Source organism: Phalangium opilio, unplaced genomic scaffold, assembly GCF_054372755.1.
Source record: "Phalangium opilio isolate 3A_F unplaced genomic scaffold, DU_Popi_V2 ptg001170l_1, whole genome shotgun sequence".
In the NCBI taxonomy this organism is placed as follows: domain Eukaryota; kingdom Metazoa; phylum Arthropoda; class Arachnida; order Opiliones; family Phalangiidae; genus Phalangium; species Phalangium opilio.
This window is the reverse complement of record NW_028324255.1, coordinates 7,929,604-7,951,426: the sequence shown is the minus strand read 5'-3', so window position 1 is coordinate 7,951,426 and position 21,823 is coordinate 7,929,604. Positions and strand designations below refer to the sequence as shown.

General features: G+C 37.8%; 1 protein-coding gene and 2 long non-coding RNA genes across 4 annotated transcripts in view; 2 read left to right on the top strand and 1 right to left on the bottom strand.

The window, feature by feature from the left end:
- Positions 1 to 3,414: 3,414 nt before the first annotated feature.
- On the bottom strand, positions 3,415 to 3,761 carry LOC149584676 (uncharacterized). The gene is made up of 2 exons (XR_016380342.1): positions 3,682 to 3,761; positions 3,415 to 3,616 (listed from the first exon to the last, which is right to left on the bottom strand). It is a non-coding gene; the product is annotated as an uncharacterized LOC149584676 (long non-coding RNA).
- A 258-nt stretch (positions 3,762 to 4,019) lies between these two features.
- LOC149584664 (uncharacterized) overlaps positions 4,020 to 21,823 on the top strand; it is a 407,519-nt gene continuing 389,715 nt past the window's right edge. The window contains exon 1 of the long non-coding RNA XR_016380343.1: positions 4,020 to 4,141. This is a non-coding gene — a long non-coding RNA (uncharacterized LOC149584664). The remainder of the gene's footprint in view (positions 4,142 to 21,823) is intronic.
- On the top strand, positions 4,836 to 21,576 carry LOC149584675 (dietary and metabolic glutamate transporter-like). 2 transcript variants are annotated; one of them, XM_089863655.1, is made up of 4 exons: positions 4,836 to 5,012; positions 5,078 to 5,210; positions 6,972 to 7,127; positions 8,076 to 8,391. In XM_089863655.1, exons 1-4 carry the CDS (start codon positions 4,950 to 4,952, stop codon positions 8,279 to 8,281), a joined length of 558 nt encoding a protein of 185 aa, XP_089719781.1. In that variant the 5' UTR covers positions 4,836 to 4,949; the 3' UTR covers positions 8,282 to 8,391. The 2 variants fall into 2 exon arrangements, with proteins under 2 accessions (XP_089719781.1, XP_089719783.1); XM_089863657.1 differs by lacking the exon at positions 8,076 to 8,391 and adding an exon at positions 21,405 to 21,576 and having other exon boundaries at positions 4,847 to 5,012.

Sequence of the window (21,823 nt, the reverse complement as noted above, 5' to 3'; positions counted from 1 at the left end):
CTTGTGCTCTTCGGATATTTTCGGTGGTTGGCCATCCGCTTTCTACATACCTGGACTAGTCGGCTTCCTTTGGCTCGTCATCTGGTTCATTTTCGTCTCCGAGTTTCCGGTTAACAGTCGATGGATCTCTGAAAAAGAACTGATGTACATTATCAACGGTCAGGGTAAAGAGAAACCAACAGCGGTAAGAACACTTGGAAAATTATGGGGAGTATAACTCTGACCCAGTTTCTATGCAGACTTTGTATCTGCATTATTAAATAAAAACAAATAGTCTTTGACTGAGCCTTGGAGGAGTGACTAGAAATATAGGGGGTGAAATCCGTTTCGCAAATTGATTTCCATCTCCCTTGCCTATTTACAGGAACGAAACCCAATCATGTTCTTGCGTGCCCTAAATAGTGCCTATCGTATGGGTATTTTCCGTGCCTCGGGTATAGGGGGGGGGAGAAACGCACTTTTTTTGTGATGTCGGATACTTCTGAATTTGTATATTTGGGGTGTTTATATTTATGTGGTAATTAAATAGATGTGGCTACTATTATGGTTCAGCCCTTGGGTCATCTTGTTTTTTTATTAAATCCATCCGCCAGAGAAATTGCCTTGCGTAAACTGAACCTTTGGCGCTTTATTTGTACCTAAGAGCGAATCGTGCGTGCCGCGTGCGTGCTTACAGTGCCTCGGCGACGGTAATTATCAAATTTGTTTCTTAATTTTAATCTACTGACCCTTTCCTGTGTTTTATTTTTAACCTCTCAATATTCAAAGAAAAATAATAGACCAAGAGCCAGTGGCCTGGATCTTACCTCATAAAGTAAAAAAGGTCTGACCATTGGAATGAGTTCAGTTTTAATGCTCATTAATAGATTTGGCCGTCTTACGCGTCACAGCTGGAGCATTTGAGGGGGGCGGGGTCATGTTTGACCCTAATGAGGTATGATTTCTTACCTCATGAGGCACATGAATAAAGAAGGTAGCAAATGATAGAACTGGAAGTGGCGATTCTAAATATATGAAATTTGACGTCATCAAAGGGGGCCATCAATAAATCAGACGGGGGTTAAAATGGTCGAATGAGGTATGAATTCTTACCTCATGAGGTACATGTATGAATCCGGCGTTGTTTGATAGATCTGGTCGTGCTAAATAACAGAATATAAAATCTGACTGGAAAATACACGGCTTAGGTTTAATCTGACGACCAGATTCTTGCGTCAGACCATGACAACTTCGTGCCTCATAAAGCTAGATTCCCACTCGACTGAAAAAGAACCGGCGCAAATCACGCAGCATACGGTAGAAATTTTACCTTACGCCGTCGTCCGGCTGTAGACTGTTCACACTACGACTGAATTTTGAGTTTGGCGGTAGATACTTTTGGGTCACGTGACAGATTAGAGTGGTTTCCATAACATTTATTTCGCCCTCTGAATTGGTATCTCTGTCCCATTGTTGCTTAGATCGTACAAGAAAGTATATTTTCTAACCTCCTCAATAAAGACTTCCTTATTAACATTTTACCTCTATATACTTCCATTAGATACATTTTTCTTTCTTCGTGGCAGGTTTCCGACCAAAAAAATTACATGGCGGCTATCAATCTATCTAGCGTATGCGTGCACTCTTGAAATTTATGACGTAGTCAGTGGGATAATTCAATTGGCTGAGACACCGGCGTAATGCCGAACACGACCGAAAAACACTTGCGCCCGGCCGAGCAGAAATTCCGTCGGGCTCGGCGTAAAGGTTTTTCGGTCGAACCCCTTTCTGCCGGGTCTCCGTCGTGATTTCCGTCGAGTGCGTGTCTAGCTTAAATGTAGCAGGTGATATTGTAAAACCAGCCCCCACTGATGCCATATACATAAAACTTAACTTGCTTGAGCGGGTTGCCTCTGTTTCTATCGAGGTAATGTGGTGAAATATTTTTGACTGTGATAAATGAGATGAACTTAAATTGGCATCATTTAATAATAGAGCTATTTCAATTCGGGGGTAAGGAGAGTTTTTGAGGCGGGGTTTCGCCAGTCCTCGCCCAGGTGCCTTATTGTGCGCGAAATTTAGCATAGAGTTTTACAGTGGCCCACACGGAGGGAGGGTGACTATGGCGTTGAAACCGTATATATTGATTATCAGACTGATTCGGATGATGAACCAGATGAAGTTTAAATTGTAACATTTTTGTATCTTTATTTGCATTAAATAATAACGTTAGAAGGTTTCATTGAATGAGTTTGAAATAAAATGTGCCTACATAGAGCTATATCAGTTAAAACGTCACAGTTGGGCCTGCCAATAAACGGAGCCGGTTTTCACCCTCCGTGCGGGCACTGTAAAACTCTAAGCTAAATTTCGCGCACAATAAGGCACCTAGGCGGGGACTGGCGAAACCCCGCCTCAAAAAATCCTTACCCCCGAATTGAAATACCTCTATTATTAAATGATGCCAATTTAAGTTCATCTCATTTATCACAGTCAAAAATATTTCACTACATTACCTCGATAGAAACAGAGGCAACTCGCTCAAACAAGTTAAGTTTAATGTACTTGACATCAGTGGGGGCTGGTTTTACAATATCACCTGCTACATTTAAGCTAGACTCGCACTCGACGGAAATCACGACGGAGACCCGGCAGAAAGGGGTTCGATTAAACCTAAGCCGCGTATTTTCCAGTCAGATTTTATATTCTGTTATTTAGCACGACCAGATCTATCAAACAACACCGGATTCATACATGTACCTCATGAGGTAAGAATTCATACCTCATTCGACCATTTTAACCCCCGTCTGATTTATTGATGGCCCCCTTTGATGACGTCAGATTTCATATATTTGGAATCGCCATTTCCAGTTCTATCATTTGCCAACTTCTTTATTCATGTACCTCATGAGGTAAAAAATCATACCTCATTAGGGTCAAACATGACCCCGCCCACCTCAAATGCCCCAGCTGTGACGCGTAAGACGGCCAAATCTATTTGTGAGCATGAAAACTGAACTCATTCCAATGGTCAGACCTTTTGTACTTTATGAGGTAAGATCCAGGCCACTGGCTCTTGGTCTATAACAGATATGGTTATAATAAAGTATTATTGTTACCGTGGCTGTCGCAATAATTCGAGGCATTTGAACACTGCTCTGTTGTTCATGGGGCGCACTGTTTTCTTTTTATCTTTTCCGTGGTCAAATCAGTTCTACCGCACGAAATAATCCATCTTTTACATAGGTCAAATCTGGTTTTATGTTTGGGGAAAGCCGGAATGGGATGAATTTAATATCGGGGATACAGTTTTTCGTATTACTGTTACAGTTTTTGTAACAACATTTCTTATAGGAAACCATTATTATTTTAGGCTTATAAATTGTTAAAAATTGCAAATTAACCGTAGACAAAGCTACAGTAACCACGCTGAATGCTGATCTCTTGTGTTTAATGTTTGCCTCTCTCTAACCGTATTTTCGGGTTTACATTTTTTGAATTTCCCTCTCAAAGGATCACGTGACGTTTTACTCCGGCTGTGCGCCGAGGTAGGTGCGCGTGAGAGCCATGGTGCCAGGCCGTTATAAAGTACCTTCCCCCTTCTATCTTTGACTGTCCTTTGGATTTGTGCTCCCTGCTAAGAGAACTAGGGCTCTTTAACAATGTGAATTTTGACAGAAAGTACATTTTACATCAAGCTACTTTATCTTGTTTTGCAAACAGGAGCCGACAGATGACAGGGTCAGTCTGATATGATATGTTCAATAGTCGATTTCCGATCATGCTCAAACTATAAAAATATGTATTTCCGCGAGCGCGAAGAAATATCAGTTTTCAGTTTTCTCATCTCTTCGCATTTCTAGGTCGGAGCATCCTTCAGGGGTGGTAAGCGGGAGGTTCTCCTTTTTGTAGTAGGGGCTCTAGTAATTTTCATCCTTACTATGACGTCTTATGTGGGCGAGAAACAAGTATCCGCGGTAGCTGCGTCCAGAGAGAAAACGTCTCTCTTCTTTGAAAATTGTATACCCTTTTCTTCTTCACCCCTACTTACCTTTCAACGGTTTCGGGCGAGGCCGATTATCCGATAGAAACTGAAATTTTAGGCGGTAACGGCGCGTTGCGCTTCACCTTTAGTGACTTTCAGACTAATTCCTTCTGAAAGGTAAATATTATTTATGTCATGAACTTTTAATTTAATGCAAGGTTTTACAAATCTACGAACTATTATAAAAATGAATTATTGCCACCACCCTTCAAAACAAACCAAAGTTGACCATGATAAAAAGAAAATGAAAAAAAATTACTATTTCAAATAAAATTTGTTACAAATTACTTCGTCTTTTCATTTTAAATGCAGGTCTATTATGGGTACATAATAATTATCCTAAATAACGGTGAAAATTCTTAATTATAGCAATTTTGAACACAAAAAGACCTTCATGTATTCTTAACACGTATACAATGGCTTTTAACGTCCTTCTCCTTTTTCCGGACATAGAAACTTTATTTCTCTTATAAGACAGCTCGCGTATTCTTTGGGGTCCACGTATGATGTCAATGGAAAGAGCTAGACGAGAGAGGTAGCTAGAACGGTAAACCGTAAAATCCCAACACCGAATACGCCCACCTTGCCTTCAGGCGAGCGCTATTTTTAGGAAAGGATTGCCTCACTGAAAAGATATAATATTGACTAGCCTAAATAACGTGCTCATCTGACTTTCAAATACCATAACGTCCACGGAAAAAGACAGTTAGGAATGGAGGTTGTTAATTTTTGTATTTTATTTATTTGCTAACAGCAAGAAACAATCTTGTAAAGGACCTAAAATATAATAAAAATAATTAAGGTTTGTAATTATGTGAATTTGGGGTTTGCTTTGCAGAACGCGAAAGTTCCATGGTGTAAAATATTTAAATCTGGTCCTTATTGGGCTATCCTCATTTCGGCTTTCTTCAATGGATTCTCCACCATGCTCTTATTAACAGACATCCCTACTTTCGTAGGGAACATCCTTGGTTTTGGGATAGTCGTTGTGAGTTTTATGAAATCGTGCTCAACGGCATCCGTTTTAGTTAATCAAAGGTTCTTCTTTTGTAGAACGGGATTCTCTCAACAGTTCCTTTCGTCTTAGAAGGCTTCGCGACTGTCATTGCAGGACTGATATCCGATGTTCTAGTTACTAAGAAAATTTTGTCCACCAACAAAACTAGGAAACTATTTTACGCTATTGGTACGGTCCATTATTCAAGTCGTTCATGTTAACCATGAATATCAAACTATATTACGAAGCGTTACCAGAAGGGAAAAACAGAAGGATGACACTCTGTATCCTCTTTTTACTTTATCTTAAGAAAATAGTATATAGCTCCCTATGTGTTTGAAACTCTCCATTTAAGCCATGTAAACAGCATTTTCTTCCATAAAAATTTGTAAAATATTATATTGCCGCCTATTGTTTTGAAAATTTTAACCGTCAAAGGTCTTCAAGATACTATTATGATAATTATAAGCGATTATGTGCATGTGAAAATTATCATGATAAATTAGCTACCTCTGAATTTTTGATTTAGACAACCGAGGTAAGGAGTTTCTTGAGTGCGCGGCAAATATGTCTCCTGCTTTTTGCTGACTCCGTAGACGGCGGTTTCACCCCCATTAAACTCGTAGTACCAAAACTTCTGCCTTGGGGCGTAAAAGCGTAAGCGAGCCAAATTTGGAAGGAAATGCTGTATTATGAAAATGTTCTACGTTTCACGCTTAAAGGGAGTTATATATGTTTTTCATATGACTTTAGTTTTGTAACATGACTCTTCCCAAACTCACCCTTTTCGTTTGCTCTCTTGCTCATCAAACTTCAGATGTGCATCACACCGCAAGGTGAATTCTATAAAGGTTTGATACTAAATCCTCAGAAATCAACCAACAAACCCCGTTTTGACATAGGACAAAAATCAACAAGCGCGCCTTGGCAAATTGCTAAGTGTTAAAAGAGTAATGACGAGGGAACTATTTATCGCGTATGTGATTCGATTAAATAAATTTGCTTCAAATATTCTGATGTTGGGTAGAATAATGTTACTATTACCCCGCTTAGCGGTACAGTTCTCTCGAAGAGAAATATTATCTATTTCTGGCGTTACCTATTAATTGCCTTTTCCGATCAATCTTTTCCCCGAAACATAACTGATGGTCGTCATCAATGTTAGTTTAAATACACCAATGCTCTATTGTACGCGACCAGCAGTGATTCGAGCGTAATAATTTATATTAAAATGGTTAAAGGTTATCCTGCTAGGATGATTGACTTCCATTTTCTAGCCATAATTTTCATATATTTTACTAATTTATGCCAGTCAAATCAATTAAAACGTACGGACGTTATTTCATTATACAGATTTTGCTTCCATTTATAGCTGTCATTGTCGAAGCTGGTTGCGGTTTAGCAGAATCATTATAGTGACTACCTACTGCTAAATACTAGCCTCCGGCAAAACCAGTTTGATCTATTTTTGGAAATGCAGCTTATGCTAGCGTTGATGAATTTTGCTGTAAAGCTGTCAGGCATGTCTTCTACCAGGAATTTTAAAGCAAATAACAGGGAGGGCCTAGAGTAATCATTATGAATGATAGGTTTTGAGTCATGAATAATTTATCTCTCCTTGCGCGTTGAGCATCGCGCCCGCTAGTGACATCGCGTTGCTACGTCACAGTCATATAGGCTCTTGACTTTATTACCAATGCGATAGGAATATAGGCGAACGACCAAATAATGAAATAGCAGTTTGAAAGACGTCAGAATTATGATGCGTGACGGAGAACCCCTAAGCACAGCCGTCAAAACCCGCCTATAATTTAACACGGAAGATATGAGGCACAATGATTCCCGTTAGCTTATATATATAGATAGAAAAATTCATGATGTAGACGAACAAGATCGTGTTGCTGCATTTAAAAATCATTCAAGTTGCGTCACACTGTGCTTTTGTTACAGGTTCTATTTTACCCGCCATCTGCATTCTGTGCATCATTCCATCTGGATGTAACTTAATTTTAACGTCAACTTTGCTTATTTTATCGAAGGGCTTCGATGGTCTCACCATAGTTGGACCTGGTTTAGCTTTATTGGACATGGCTCCTAATTTCTCAGGTGAAATATAAATTAAAATCAGTGAAATTTGGAGAGTTGACACGGAATACTCCCATTGGATAGAATCCTGATGGACCGCATTCAGATTTGTACAATTGTAGACTTGTGGCCAAATTTTAAACGATTTATTGTCCGAAGGTTAGGTTAGGTTTTGTTGGGTTAGGTAAGGTTTCGTTACGTTAGGTTTGGTTTGGTTAGGTTTTGTTAGATTTGACAATTTCCAACAAGAAAAATTATTATTACGTACGAATAAATGTAAACTTAAAAAACAACAATTTAAAAAAAATAGAAATGAAAGGAAAGCTCATGATTGGAAAACCGCCCAAATTGCGGTATGCGGTCCAATGGGATTCAATCAAACAAGACTTTCGATCCAATGGGATTCGACCTAATGGTATGCAATCGGATATTGTGCTCCGATGACAATCTCCCCGTAATCTAAGCCTACCGAGCCCGCTAAAGAAACAGGCATATCGCGAATAGTGAAGATAGCTTGCACTTTGTGGACGTATAGTTAAAAACTCCGGTAATATTAACGCAATAGAAGGAAAATGCCTTCGCAGTATTTTGCCGATGGAAAGGAAAGACTTTCGTTTTGCTTACCACCGGGAGGGGGGGTTGTGACGTCAATAACAACATTTTTAAATTGAAAATTAAATGGTCCGCCGACCTCTTTAGAAACCCTTTAATATACGAAACAGCGGTAGCAAACAACGTAAATGATCTCCCGAATAAAGGGACAAATATAAACGCCAGAAGAAATTCTGAAGACCTTGAGCATGGAAAAATATTTTCCAGAATCTCTTTACATATTACTATTGACAATAAAATAAAATATAGTGTTACTAACGGTACCGATATCAGTACTACTATATGTTAAGAGAAAGTATTTCAGCTTTTTTTTTCAAAGGATGTTTTTTTTCTTAAACAGAGGTTTAAATATTACAGGAACATTGACTGGAATTTACAACAGCGTATTTTGTTTGCAGGGGATAATAGCGCCATTAGTAGTTGGACTACTAACCGAGAACAACGTAAGATTATGTTTCACCTTAGCAAGCGGCCTTAAACGCAGTTCTTCAAAGAGTGAACTTATTAGTTCTAAAGAACAAGAGGAACCAAGCACAGTTAGATTACCATTATACGCTTCTTAAAGAGCTGCCTTTATTTCTGAATATAGACGGGGAAATATTCAAAAAATAAATGATCTCTTACTTAAAAGTTATAACCATTTATTTGGTATTAGAAGCGTCTGCAAGCCAGAACCCGCACGGAGTTTGTTCAACCGAACCCGTTGGAATAAGGGGTTCTGGACGGTTAGCATACGCTTGTAGACATGGCGAGGCAGTAGTCCTCTGTTTGATGCTAATTAAATGCTAATTATTTTGTAAAAAGAAATAATCAATATTTTTAATATTTTTCCATTTATATTTAGAAAAAGGCCCTTCTTTAATGTATAATGTGTAGAACGGGGATCTTTTCCTTTAAAGGAATATGTACTAAATACAATACCGATCCTCATTTAGTCCTCCCACAAGCCTAACCTTAAACAGTGCTGTGGAATTTACCATTTCTTTGAATTTTTCTCAAAAAATCGTTCAGTTTTCTTATCCCTTGCACTTTAAAGGCGAAAATAAATCCAATTTAATAAGGAAGGGGTATTTTTCTCTTCAAAATAAGACAATTTTCATTCAAATCATTTAATTTTTAACTAGTATTGAAATTTTTGGAATTATTTTAAGACTTGGTTCACCCAAAAAACTATTGTGAAATGCGAAATGCACGGAATATATTTTCTCTTCCAAGTTTGGATGTCAAAAGTGCCTCTGACTTCGATGGCATTCCCAATTGACTCCTTATGAACTGTAGTCCCTCATTAGCAGTCCAAGTGAATGACGCTTTGCGCGTGTCACACCTATATATATAATTGCATTGGTCCATTTGAGCGCTGCAGAGTTCTCAAGAATCTCGTGGCGATTTCGGTGGGAGAAATAAAATCACGTGATCGGCCACCATTTATAGAGATAGGCATTTTTTCGCATAGCTAAATCAATCACGTCCGTGAGCGGGTTGGCCTTTTTTTGTTAACTGATTATCGTCTGCTTCATAATTGAGAGAATTACAGGGCACAATTATAAAAGGATAGTGTCCTAGCATTCTTCTTTATTTTTTACTATACTTTCATCCACGTATAGAAATTGAGGTTTCCAATTTGATTAAATAGTTTTGAAATTAAGCCAATGAAAGATTCCATAAACAAAAATTGACCTAAAGGGATGTTTGTCAGTGCTAGATTCGAATTTGGCGGGGACTGAATAAAATCAGAGACAATAGCGCCATCTAGTGGTATATTTTGTGTATCTTTATTTTTTGTATAATCCACTCCGTGTGGCCCTCGTTGGTTCGCCTAAGAAGTTAGAGGTGTTCACACGTACTATTAAATGCTCTTTTGTTATTATTAACCAAGTGTGATTATTTCCCGACGTTAAGTCCTTACTCTGCAAATATAACAGGTTATGGGCGCCAGCACTGACCTCACTGCGCTTTAAGTGAAGAAATAGCGCAAATATTAATGTAACTCAAAGAAGAAAAGTTACTAGAAGAGACAAAGGCTTAACTGAAGGACGTTTCCTTTTGTTGGAGAAGCAGAATCAACAAAGAGAATAAAGGAACTGAAGATACACCAGAGCAATGGGAGACGATTACAAGGTAGAAAAGTTAAATTCTAATAATTACCGACACTGGTCGATGAGGGCACAAGGCCTATTAGAAGCAAAAGGATGTTGGAATGCTGTATCTCCTGGTTTTTGGAGAAGATTTAACGGCCGCTCAGACAGCGTTAGATCATAAGGCTAAATCTATATTCTATATGATTCTGAACGATGAAGGACTCGATGATATCGCAGATTGCGTTCGTGCCAAAGATATATGGACAACACTAGAAGAAATACATACGAAATTTGATACTTGGCATGGTTTACTCTTAGTGAAGGAATTCGTGTCATGCACGAAGAAAGATGCTGAAACCATCGGAGGATATTTAACCAGACGTGTAGGTCTTTATCACAAAGTGAGGAGCGAAGAATTTGTCTTTGAAGAGACTGTTTTGGCAGGGTTTGCTATTCTAGGCTTACCCAAAGAATACGAATTTGTAGCACGTAGTCTACGGATCGACAATGACGATTTAACAATGTCAAACATAAAATCTAAACTAAACGAAGAAGAGAAACGCATAGAATATGCTAAGAAAAGCGAGATGGAAAGTGACATGTCAGACACGAAAGCTCTCACAATAAGAAATACTTCCAAAGTTTCTGAAAGAAGTCGCAACTTTCGAGGGGGTAATAGAGGAGGATTTAAAGGAGGGTCAGCTAAATCAAGGATGCCGCAGAAAGCAGAAAATAGAGATCTTTCGAACCGAAGATGCTATATATGCCTCGAATTCGGCCACATAGCAAGAGACTGCCCTTATGAAGAAGATAAAGAGAAGAAAGAAAAGGAGAAGAGCTCCACAGCTACAAACCTGAAACATTCGGCGGCAAAAGCAATCGCAATCAATGACGTTAGCAACATGACAGGACATATGGCGTTAAATGCCGCACGATTAGGATACACTAGCAATAGTGGTGCCTGGATCCCCTTACAAAAATCTTCTTTAGAACTCTTTAGAAAATTCCTTGGGAAATTTCTTTAGAAATCTTTAAGGAGTTCTTTGGGAAATTGGGGAATATTGGCCTCTTTTTCTTTGGAAAATGCTTTGGAAATAACTTTGGAATTTTCTTGGGAAATAACTTTGGAATTTTCATGGGAAATAACTTTGGAATTTTCTTGGGAAATAACTTTGGAATTTTCTTGGGAAATAACTTTGGAATTTTCTTGGGAAATAACTTTGGAATTTTCTTGGGAAATATCTTTGGAATTTTCTTGGGAAATATCTTTGGAATTTTCTTGGGAAATATCTTTGGAATTTTCTTGGGAAATACCTTTGGAATTTTCTTGGGAAATATCTTTGGAATTTTCTTGGGATATATCTTTGGAATTTTCTTGGAAAATATCTTTGGAATTTTCTTGGGATATATCTTTGGAATTTTCTTCGGAAATATGTTAAGAATTTTCTTCAGAAAATAATTTTCTTGGGAATAACTTTGGAAATGTCTTGGGTAATATAGGGAAGACTATGGGTATATCCCAATGCAGGGAGTGCAGTTCTTATATGCTGAACAACACCCCTTATAGCACGGGCAGTTCTCGCATGCAGTGCGAAACTGCTTATACAGTCAGACATTCGATCGACTTAAAAACCTCCGAAAACGGCAGAGAGTTTTAACCTTGTGCAAATGTATAGGGTACTAAGTGGGTTTTGGAGGCTTCAATGGCCTAGCAGTAGACACTGATGTTGTTGTTATATTTAATAACGTATTTTCACTGAGAGTTTTTTGAGTACCAGAAACGCGTTTAACCTAATTTTATCTACAATATTTTTTAAAAAATATTTATTTCGGACTCTAATTATGCTCGAAAAAAAGATAAATATGTCAGAAAAGAATTAATTTTAGGTTAATTTTACTTTTCAAAAGCGAAAGTTTCGACCGCCAGCAAAGAGGGTAGAAAGAGGGGGAGTAGAAGGCTTGGCTGGAGTGTTCTCGCTTCGAAAGTTTACATCTAAGCTTCCGGTGTGCGCGCGCATCTTTCTCTGCCCTCTTATTGGTTGAAATACAGTGAACCGGATATTAGGAGGGAAATATAACAAATAAATAAAGAAGAAAAGCGAGAACACCCAAAATGCTTTGCCAAAGCCGCTAGCTTCAACTCCCCTTCTTTCTACCCTCTTTGCTGCCAGCTTATACTCCCTGTAAATCTAAACATAACGATTTTAATTACGCGTATTTTACTTTTAATTTAATTTATCCTTTGCATAAACACCACACGAATTATTAAAGGAAAAAAAAAACGAAAATAGGTAAATATGATAAACCATTTCAGCACTTGCTGAGCCTTAGCTACGGGACAAGCTTTTGTGAAACGCTTTTAATTATTTAGCTATCAAGTCAATGTCTATGCAGGAAAACTTTAGCTAAACAATTTGGGTAAAAATATTTTGAGATAATTATATGTAAAGCATAATTGCAAATATATCTGGTCGTTTGAAATTCATCTCTAGAATTCTTAACGAATTTCATTGGAAAATTAACCCCAGACCTTCTTTGGAAATTTATCTCAAGATTTCCTTAAGAATTTCGTTGGAAAATATTCCATAGACGTTCTTTGTAAATTTATCTCAATAATTCCTATCGAATTTCTTTGGAAAATTAACTCTAGACTTTCTTTGGAAATTTATCTCAAGAATTTCTTAAGAATTTCGTTGAAAAATATTCCACATACGTTCTATGGAAATTGATCTCAAGAATTCCTGAAGAATTTCGTTGGCAAATATTCCCTAGATGTTCTTTGGAAATTTATCTCAAGAGTTTCTAAAGAATTTCTTTGGAAAACAAACCCTAGACCTTCTTTGGAAATTAATCTCTAGAATTCGTAAAGAGTTTCTTTGGAAAATAAACCTTATACATTCTTTGGAAATTTACCTCTAGAATTCCTAAAGAATTTCTTTGGAAAATATTCGTTAAACCTTCTTTGGAAATTAATCTCTAGAATTCCTAAAGAGTTTCTTTGGAAAATAAACCTTATACATTCTTTGGAAATTTACCTCTAGAATTCCTAAAGAATTTCTTTGGAAAATATTCGTTAAACCTTCTTTGGAAATTAATCTCTAGAATTCCTAAAGAGTTTCTTTGGAAAATAAACCTTATACATTCTTTGGAAATTTACCTCTAGAATTCCTAAAGAATTTCTTTGGAAAATATTCGTTAAACCTTCTTTGGAAATTAGTCTCTAGAATTCCTAAAGAGTTTCTTTGGAAAATAAACCTTATACATTCTTTGGATATTTACCTCTAGAATTCCTAAAGAATTTCTTTGGAAAATATTCGTTATACCTTCTTTGGAAATTAATCTCTAGAATTCCTAAAGAGTTTCTTTGGAAAATAGACCTTATACCTTCTTTGGAAATTTATCTCTAGAATTCCTAAAGAATTTCTTTGGAAAATAATCTCAAGACATTCTTTGGACATTTGTCTCAAGACTTCTTTAGGAAATTCCAAAGAAAGTCTTTGGGAGTTGTTCCTTTAGAAAATGATCCCAAGGGCTCCATAGGGTTCCAAAGAATGGCCTTTGGAATTCTTAAGAACATTTTTGTAAGGGTCATAGACAGTGGAGCTACCGACCACTTGACTTCTCACAGAGATAAATTTGTCACCTTCAACGAAGAAGAAACTGAAGTAGAAGTTGCCGGTGGTGGCACTTTAAAATGTACAGGACGAGGAAATGTACGCATAAATTTATCAAAAGAGTCTGGTGGATGGATGCTAACCCTGAGAAACACGCTATATGTACCAGATCTTGGGGATAATTTGCTGTCTGCTTCACGAATTACAGAAAAAGGCTTACAAGTTGCTTTAGACGATGAAAACGCTACCATAGGCAAAGGAAAGGAGATAATTGCCACAGCACAGAAGGTGGGAAGCCTATATTTCGTTTACGAAGGCCTACCCAAATCTATGATTTCGAAAAGCGTAACTACTGAATCAAGTCGGGAATTAACTTGCGCGAAGAACGTACAAACTATAGACTTATGGCACCGACGTCTAGGACACTTGAATGTTGCAGCTGTAAAGAAGTTAGAAAAACAGCAAACCATCGAAATTGAAATTAACACTAAACAACTGCAAAACAGCTGTGAAGTTTGCATGGAGGGAAAACTGAAGAATTTGCCATTCCCAAAGAAAAGTTTAACAAGAGAGACTGAACCTTTAAAGTTAATTCATTCGGATGTGGTTGGTCCCTTAAAACCTACGTCGAAAGGCGGAAGTAATTATTTGGTTACATTCATCGATGATTATTCCCGATATACTGAAATTCATATGATGAAACGTAAAAACGAAGTTCAAGCGAAATTTCATGAATATCGCAGGCGAGTGGAAAATTATCACGAAAAGAAAATTGCTACCCATCGAAGTGATAATGGGGGAGAATACGTAAGCAATTCTTTCAAAGAAGAGTTATCGAAATTAGGAATCGATCGCCAACTTACCGTACCGGGAACACCACAGCAGAATGGAGTGGCTGAAAGGGCAAACCAAACCATACTGGACACAGCTCGTTGCATGCTCCTTGAATCGGGAATGCCAACCTCATTCTGGGCTGATGCCGTTCATACAGCAGCTTATGTCCGAAACCGTTGCCCGACAGTGGCTAACAAAGATGTGTGTCCGTTAGCGCTTTGGAAGAAAAGGCCTATTGATATTACGCACATGAGAGTTTGGGGATGTCGTGCTTGGGCCCTAAATAAGCAACGAGATACAAAGTTTTCACCAAAGGGACTCCCATGCATATTCATTGGTTACGATGTTGCAGCCAAGGCATATCGCTTGTGGAACCCCGTAAACGATGACGTTTTTATCAGTCGTTCTGTCAAGTTTGACGAAGCTGTATTTCCCATGAAAAATGTCCGACCAATATCACAGAACAAATCAGTATCACTTAATGACACTCTTTGGTGTGCTTTGGAAGTAGAGGATGGGTTTGATAAGTCAGACGTACAAGACAATGGCGTTTTGGACGAGGAGGGGAGTAGTACGGAGGATGAAAATGAAGGTAGTACGGAGGATGAAAATGAAGAACCCCAACAGGATGAAGAACATAAAGAAAGACAAGCTGAAGAAGAAACGCAACAGGATGAAGAAAATGAAGAAAGACAAGACGCAAGACAAGCAGAACCATTACAACCAAATCCCCAAGAAATTCAAGAACAAAAGAAATCAAGGGCTGGAAGACCATTAAAAGGACCAGCATGGATGAAGGATTATGTCACGGACGACAACGAACCGAAATGTAATCAAGTAAAGATGAACGAGGCTCAGGCAAAGCAACCTGATCCAATGACTACGAGAGAGGCCCTAAATGGAACAGCTTCAATGAAATGGAAAGAAGCTATGGTAGAGGAAACCAAAAATCTCTTGAAAAATGATACATTCGAATTTGTAGAAAGACCGAAGTACAGGAAGACTATTAGAGGGAAATGGATCTACAAAACCAAATACGACGAATATGGAAAATTAGCAAAGTATCTAGCTAGGCTTGTCGCGCTCGGTAACACTCAAAGACACGGACAGGACTACGACCAAACATATGCTCCTGTAGTCATGATGAAAAGTATGAGAGCTTTGTTTGGAATCGCGGCCGAAAGAAGTTGGAAAATACACCACCTAGACATTACAGCTGCATATTCGAATGCCGAGCTAGAAGAGGATGTTTATATGGAGATTCCAGAAAACCTCGAAGAAATATGCAAAACGTTAAAACCCTCGTCTGATGATCTTCAAAACAAAAATCAAGTTTTAAAGCTAAGAAAAAGTATATACGGTCTTCATCAATCCGGCAGGCAATGGAACAGACACCTAGATGGAGTACTTCAAGGACAAGGATTCAAACGTTGCAGAGCAGACCCTTGTGTATATTATTTACCTGGACGAGAAATAATAATTACAACATACGTTGACGATGAAGTACTTTATGGAACTAATGAAGAAATCAAAAGAATAAAAGCAGAGTTATCCAAACATTTGGAGGTAAAAGATCTGGGAGAAGTGAGCCATATACTATCTATGAGAGTAACCCGAACCGAAGAAGGTGCCTACGCTTTGGACCAATCACAATACGCGAAAGAAATCTTAAATAAAATGGGAATGTTAGATTCAAAGAATGCAGCGACTCCACTTGCCCTAGGAGTAAAATATACGCATTGTGAAGACGGGAACGAATTAGATGAGGAAAAGGCATCAGTGTATCGACATATAATAGCTAGGAGGATATAGGGGTGAAGGAGTCTTCGACTGCCCGATTTCCCCTTGAAACGCGCTTTCAGATTATCGGCCGTGGTTTCCCCCCGTTCTCTCTCGTTCAGGGAGATTCATAGCCGCGCAACTAGTTCCGCGCACATCGTCATCGGGCGTCGTCTTTTCTTTTGATTTCATTTTTTGTAAAGGCTGCATTTTTTAGTGCCTTAACGGAACATTTATCATTATTTCATTTTTTTTTAATTGTAAGTTATTTGTTCTTTGATAAAACTGCTGTAGAGGGTACGCTTTTTTACTCTATCCCTAAACCAAAAACTTGGTGTTTAAGATGGATTAAAGCCTGTGGGAGAGTAGAGTTAACACCCGATAACATTAAAAAATATAATTCTTTCCCCAAATCTCTTACTTTTTACAACGCCGCCTACATATAGGCGGCGTTGCTTCTAAGGCCTAAGCTAGCATGAAAAACCCGCTCTTTTTTGAATTGGGATTTGCGTGGTCACGTGATGCGCGTAACCAAGGTCACTAGGTGCGCGTGAACGAATCTCCCATGGGAGAGGCCGAAACCTGAGCTCTAAGAACGGGCAGTCGAAGACTCCTTCACCCATATATCCTCCTAGATAATAGGAAGTCTTCTATACCTGGCAACTCATAACAGACCAGACTTAGCGTTTGCATCCACGTTCATGAGCCAGTTCAATCAGAGACCGTCTCAGTAACATTGGACAGGAGTGAAACACATTCTCAGATATTTAAATGGAACCCGAAACCTAGCTTTACGATTCAAGAAAACAGACCAAAAGGCTGAGATTTTTACAGATGCAGACTGGGGGGGCTGACGTAACCGACAGAAAATCATTCAGCGGTTTCGCAGTTAAGCTAGGAGGAACTATAGTCAGCTGGACGAGCCGGAAACAAAGATGTGTTTCGCTTAGCACAGTGGAATCGGAATTTGTGGCATTAAGTGAAGCTGCCAAAGAGAGCTGTTGGTTGCAAAACCTACTCGGAGAAATAGGTCAAGACCACTTGCTTAGTTCACCAATGAGGGTGAATACTGATAATCAGGGGGCTATGAAATTAGCTGAAAACCCAACCACTTCCGATCGTTCCAAGCACATACACTTGAAACTTTTCCACGTTCGAGACCTCATTGAAGATAAGAAGATGAAGCTATTTTACGTGAAAACCGACTTAAATGTTGCAGATCAATTCACAAAGATAATACCAGGCCCAAAATTGCATCAACACCTGAAGATGATGGGGATCGCTGATCCAGGAGGGGTGTCAGTGCTAGATTCGAATTTGGCGGGGACTGAATAAAATCAGAGACAATAGCGCCATCTAGTGGTATATTTTGTGTATCTTTATTTTTTGTATAATCCACTCCGTGTGGCCCTCGTTGGTTCGCCTAAGAAGTTAGAGGTGTTCACACGTACTATTAAATGCTCTTTTGTTATTAATAACCAAGTGTGATTATTTCCCCGACGTTAAGTCCTTACTCTGCAAATATAACAATGTTATGGGTCTAAATACGGAATGAATAGCAGCCGACGACAATCAGTCCAAAAAATACTAGGGAGAAGTGTCTGGCAGCATTGCACCTCCGAAAATGGCGCTAAGTTTCGCCGCCGAAAATGAGCGACCGCCATATCGGCGGCGTTACTTCATGGACCAAGACTATAGCCCACGACTTTTAGGGTATGACCTAGAACATTTGAACATAATGATGAATATTGGTACATGGGTATTTTTTGTTGAGCCAAAAACAACCCTACTAAAAGCCTCCTTCTGTAGAGTACGAGCTTTCGCCACCATATTGGAAAATGGGCGTGGGGAATGCCATCTACAGTGTATTCCACACTGTTTTGGGTGCCATCTTGGAAAATTGCTACAGGAAATGACAAATATATTACTGATAATTAAATATTTCCGATAGTTCATTATTGAGTAGATAATTTTCATGAACACATTAAACGACATAAAAATAACTATTTCCGACTATTAAATTACCGACCCCATCTTTAGAAATGGTCACTAAAAATTACTCTCGTAAAATCTGAAAGAAAGGAAAGATACTGAAAGTTTTAATTCTCAAAATGTTGATTAGGGAATATAATTAAATGTGGGGGTTTAATCACTCTAGTGTTTTTAAAGATAAGATTTAAGACAAATCTCTAACATTTCGTTCATATTCATCCTCAGCCTGAAAATCTTTTAAAAATTGCAGCTTGTACCGCGACAATGTCCAAGAACTGGTGAGCAAACTAATTCGGATCGTCTACATTCACATTTCTTTACACAAGAGGATCCGCATTTAAATGTAAATAATATTAAAAGTTGGTCTGGTGCAGGAGAGGGGGTGGTGTGAATGGGTCTTGGACTATGGATCTCGAACCTATTCCCATGTTTAAATAGTTTCCTAGCCATTGTAGTCGCGGAATATCATAGTTATTTTGCTAGACTATCACATCCGAATTGAAAGTTTGAAACGTCTTCATCATTAAACCTGAAACCAAAACTACACCAAGCAGAGAATCTCAAATCGAGACATTTGAGGAAAAAAGGTTAAGAAAACAGTTCTTTCAGCTACATGCTGTAACTGGGTGTGGTTATGATAAGACAGGGTTTAAACTATTGAAAGATAATCGACATCTTAGAAATCAGCTGACCGTTTTTAATGATTATACTGTTTCTAGCGAAGCCATAGCTGCTACCGAAGAGTTTTCTTGACACTTTTTAGGGTGACAATTCAAACGTCACTATTGAACTATGCTGATATTACACGTCACTATTGAACTATGCTGATATAACACTTCACTATTGAACTATGTTGATATTACTCGTCGCTGTTGAACTAAGCTGATATTACACGTCACTATTGAACTATGCTGATATTACACGTCACTATTGAACTATGCTGATATTACACGTCACTATTGAACTATGCTGATATTACACGTCACTATTGAACTATGCTGATATTACACGTCACTATTGAACTATGCTGATATTACACGTCACTATTGAACTATGCTGATATTACACGTCACTATTGAACTATGCTGATATTACACGTCACTATTGAACTATGCTGATATTACACGTATAATAGAACCATTGCCACACTTATATTCAAGTTGTCGTTTGATCTCGCTAAGCTTCCTTCAACAACCGACGCCACAAAACTATATTCTTTCCCTAGCGTCTTCAAGACCAACAGTGGCTAGTAAAAGATTCAATCCCCGAACAATGGAAGTGGGTTCGCGATCGCGAAAGTCGAGGACCCATTAATACCACTCTCCTTCCTGTATTAGATGAACTTTTAACATTCATTACCTGTACCCGCAGAACATCTTGTGTAATGAACTGCTAATGTACACGATCGGGATAAGTTTTCTCAGCAATGTGCGAACACTGTCGCGGTATAAGCTGCAAAAGATCTAAAGAATGACGATAAAAAACCAAATCTTAAAACTGTGTCTTAAATCTAATCCTTAACGATACTTGAATGTATAAACCCCATTTTAAACGCTATTCCCTAATAGGCTAGTAATTCGCCAAAATTTTGTACACCAGATTACTGATTTGTGAATTTTTATGTAAATTCCGATGACTACTGAACGAATTCCTTGATTTCTGTGATTACGATTATTTTCGGTGATTTCCATAATCTTTACCGTGATTTCCCGTTATTGCCGCAGATTACTTGTGATTCCTGTTTGTAATCCAATGAGTTCCGGTGATTTTTTGGTGAATGCCGTGAACACCACTGGATTCTTCGTGAATTTCTTTGAATTCAGTGATTATTTCTATTTCAACTAATTATGATTTTCATTTTGGATTTTCGAATTCCGTGGTTGATTATGTGTGATTATCGAGGTGATTAGAAAAGATTACTAGTAAATAATGTGATTATTTCTGATTTTCTCAAGGTTTCACGTAATATTCGGTGATTATCGGAGATTTCTGATTACCTTTGATTACTCTCAAGAATTATTTTGATTACTGATGCTTTTCTAAGAATTCTAGAAATCAGGGAATCGATTTCAGTGGTTTTGTACATCTGATTATTCAAGTGACTAACTCCTCGCTATTCCCTAATGAACATGTTGAGTAATATATCTTTGAATAACATATTTCTTTCAAATCTTAGGAGAGTAATTTTTCAGCGACTATTAATAAAGATGGGGTCCATAATCACGACTTAAAAATAGATATTTTTATGGGGTTTAATACGTTCATGAAAATCATCTACACAATGAAGAACTATCGCAAAGATTTATAAATCAGGAATATATTTGTCATTTCCCGCACCCATTTTCCAAGATGGCGCCCAAACTGTAAGTAGCAAATTTTCAATATTTAGCATGATGTTTACGGGCCTAATCGTAATATTTACCAATTTTCATAGTTTTTGAAGAATATACTGTTATGCAGGAAATTAATATTTCCGGCGGCCATTTTACAACAAGGCGGCAGAACTATCTGATGAAAGGCTCTATTATTATACTATGAGATTAACAGAGCTTTCATTATAATTAATATAAATTTAAGAACATGGTGATAGATACTGTACCTAGTATTCACGTCGGCCATTTTCCAATATGGCGACCAACTACTACAGAGCTTTGAAATTTTACTATTATGTGCATGTGGTTTCAGTTATAATGTGTTCCAATTTTCATAATTGTTGAAGAAGAGTGTCGAATATATTGTAGCTGGTTTTCTCGGCTGCCATTTTCCAAGATTTTGGCGAAAGCTCGCGCTCTACAGCAGGGGACTTTTAGCATATTCTGTATTTGTTCAAAAACCACCCTTGTATCTACCCATTTTCATGATCTTTAAGTTCAAGTGTTCTAGTTCAAGCCCTTTTTTAGCCTATCTGTCCTGGAGTTTAAGGTTCACACCTATATATACTTGTTAATTTGTTCTTTTTAACTTAAAGGGAGGTTATTATTGTTTGGTACTATTCATGTGTATCGGCGTCTTTAATATTTTACGATTTAAATGAGACTTACCATTTAAGACATATGTTAAAAGCACATCCAAATTTGTCAATTCCAGGTAGTATCGTGAAGTAGTAATACTAAACTAATTGGAGTGTTATTAAGTGGTTCGGATAATTTGTTAACTCTGATTATGATATCTGAAACTTAATGATACTAACCTGATTTGCACGTTTCAGACCTATTTTCGAGTTCTTTAAGACCAATTTTACAGCCACAAAAACTTTTGTTATGATATCGGTTACTATATTTAGTGTATCACTATATTTAGTGGAAGTAGTTGTTTCAGCAATCGCACTATCGTGTTTTACAGCGAAAATGCGGTAAATTTATTATCCTTTTCGACTTTATTGATTTCAGCAAACTATAGCCCAATGGCACATAATCTTTTACATCGCCGCTGCAATGAATATCATAGGTGTTTTAGTATTTAGTTCGATGGGATCGTCGCAGATGCAATCTTGGGCAAAACCCTCCGAGGAAATAGACATTAACACAACGCGTGACCAAGAAAGCGTAACTACAAACAAAAATTGTCCTGGCGTAATAAACAGTGCTTTGTAAACATATTAGATTGTCGATTATCATTATGTATATTGTTTTTCTATGTTATGGGAGGGTGAAAAGGAAAAAAAAAGAATTATTTTTATGGATTTTACCAGTATTATGTATTACTTCTCTTCGAGAGGGGTGTACCACAAAGCGGATAATTTTTATGTGATTCTGCAGAACATTTCAAGTAAGGGACCCTATTCTTTGTAGCAATTTCGATTCGAATC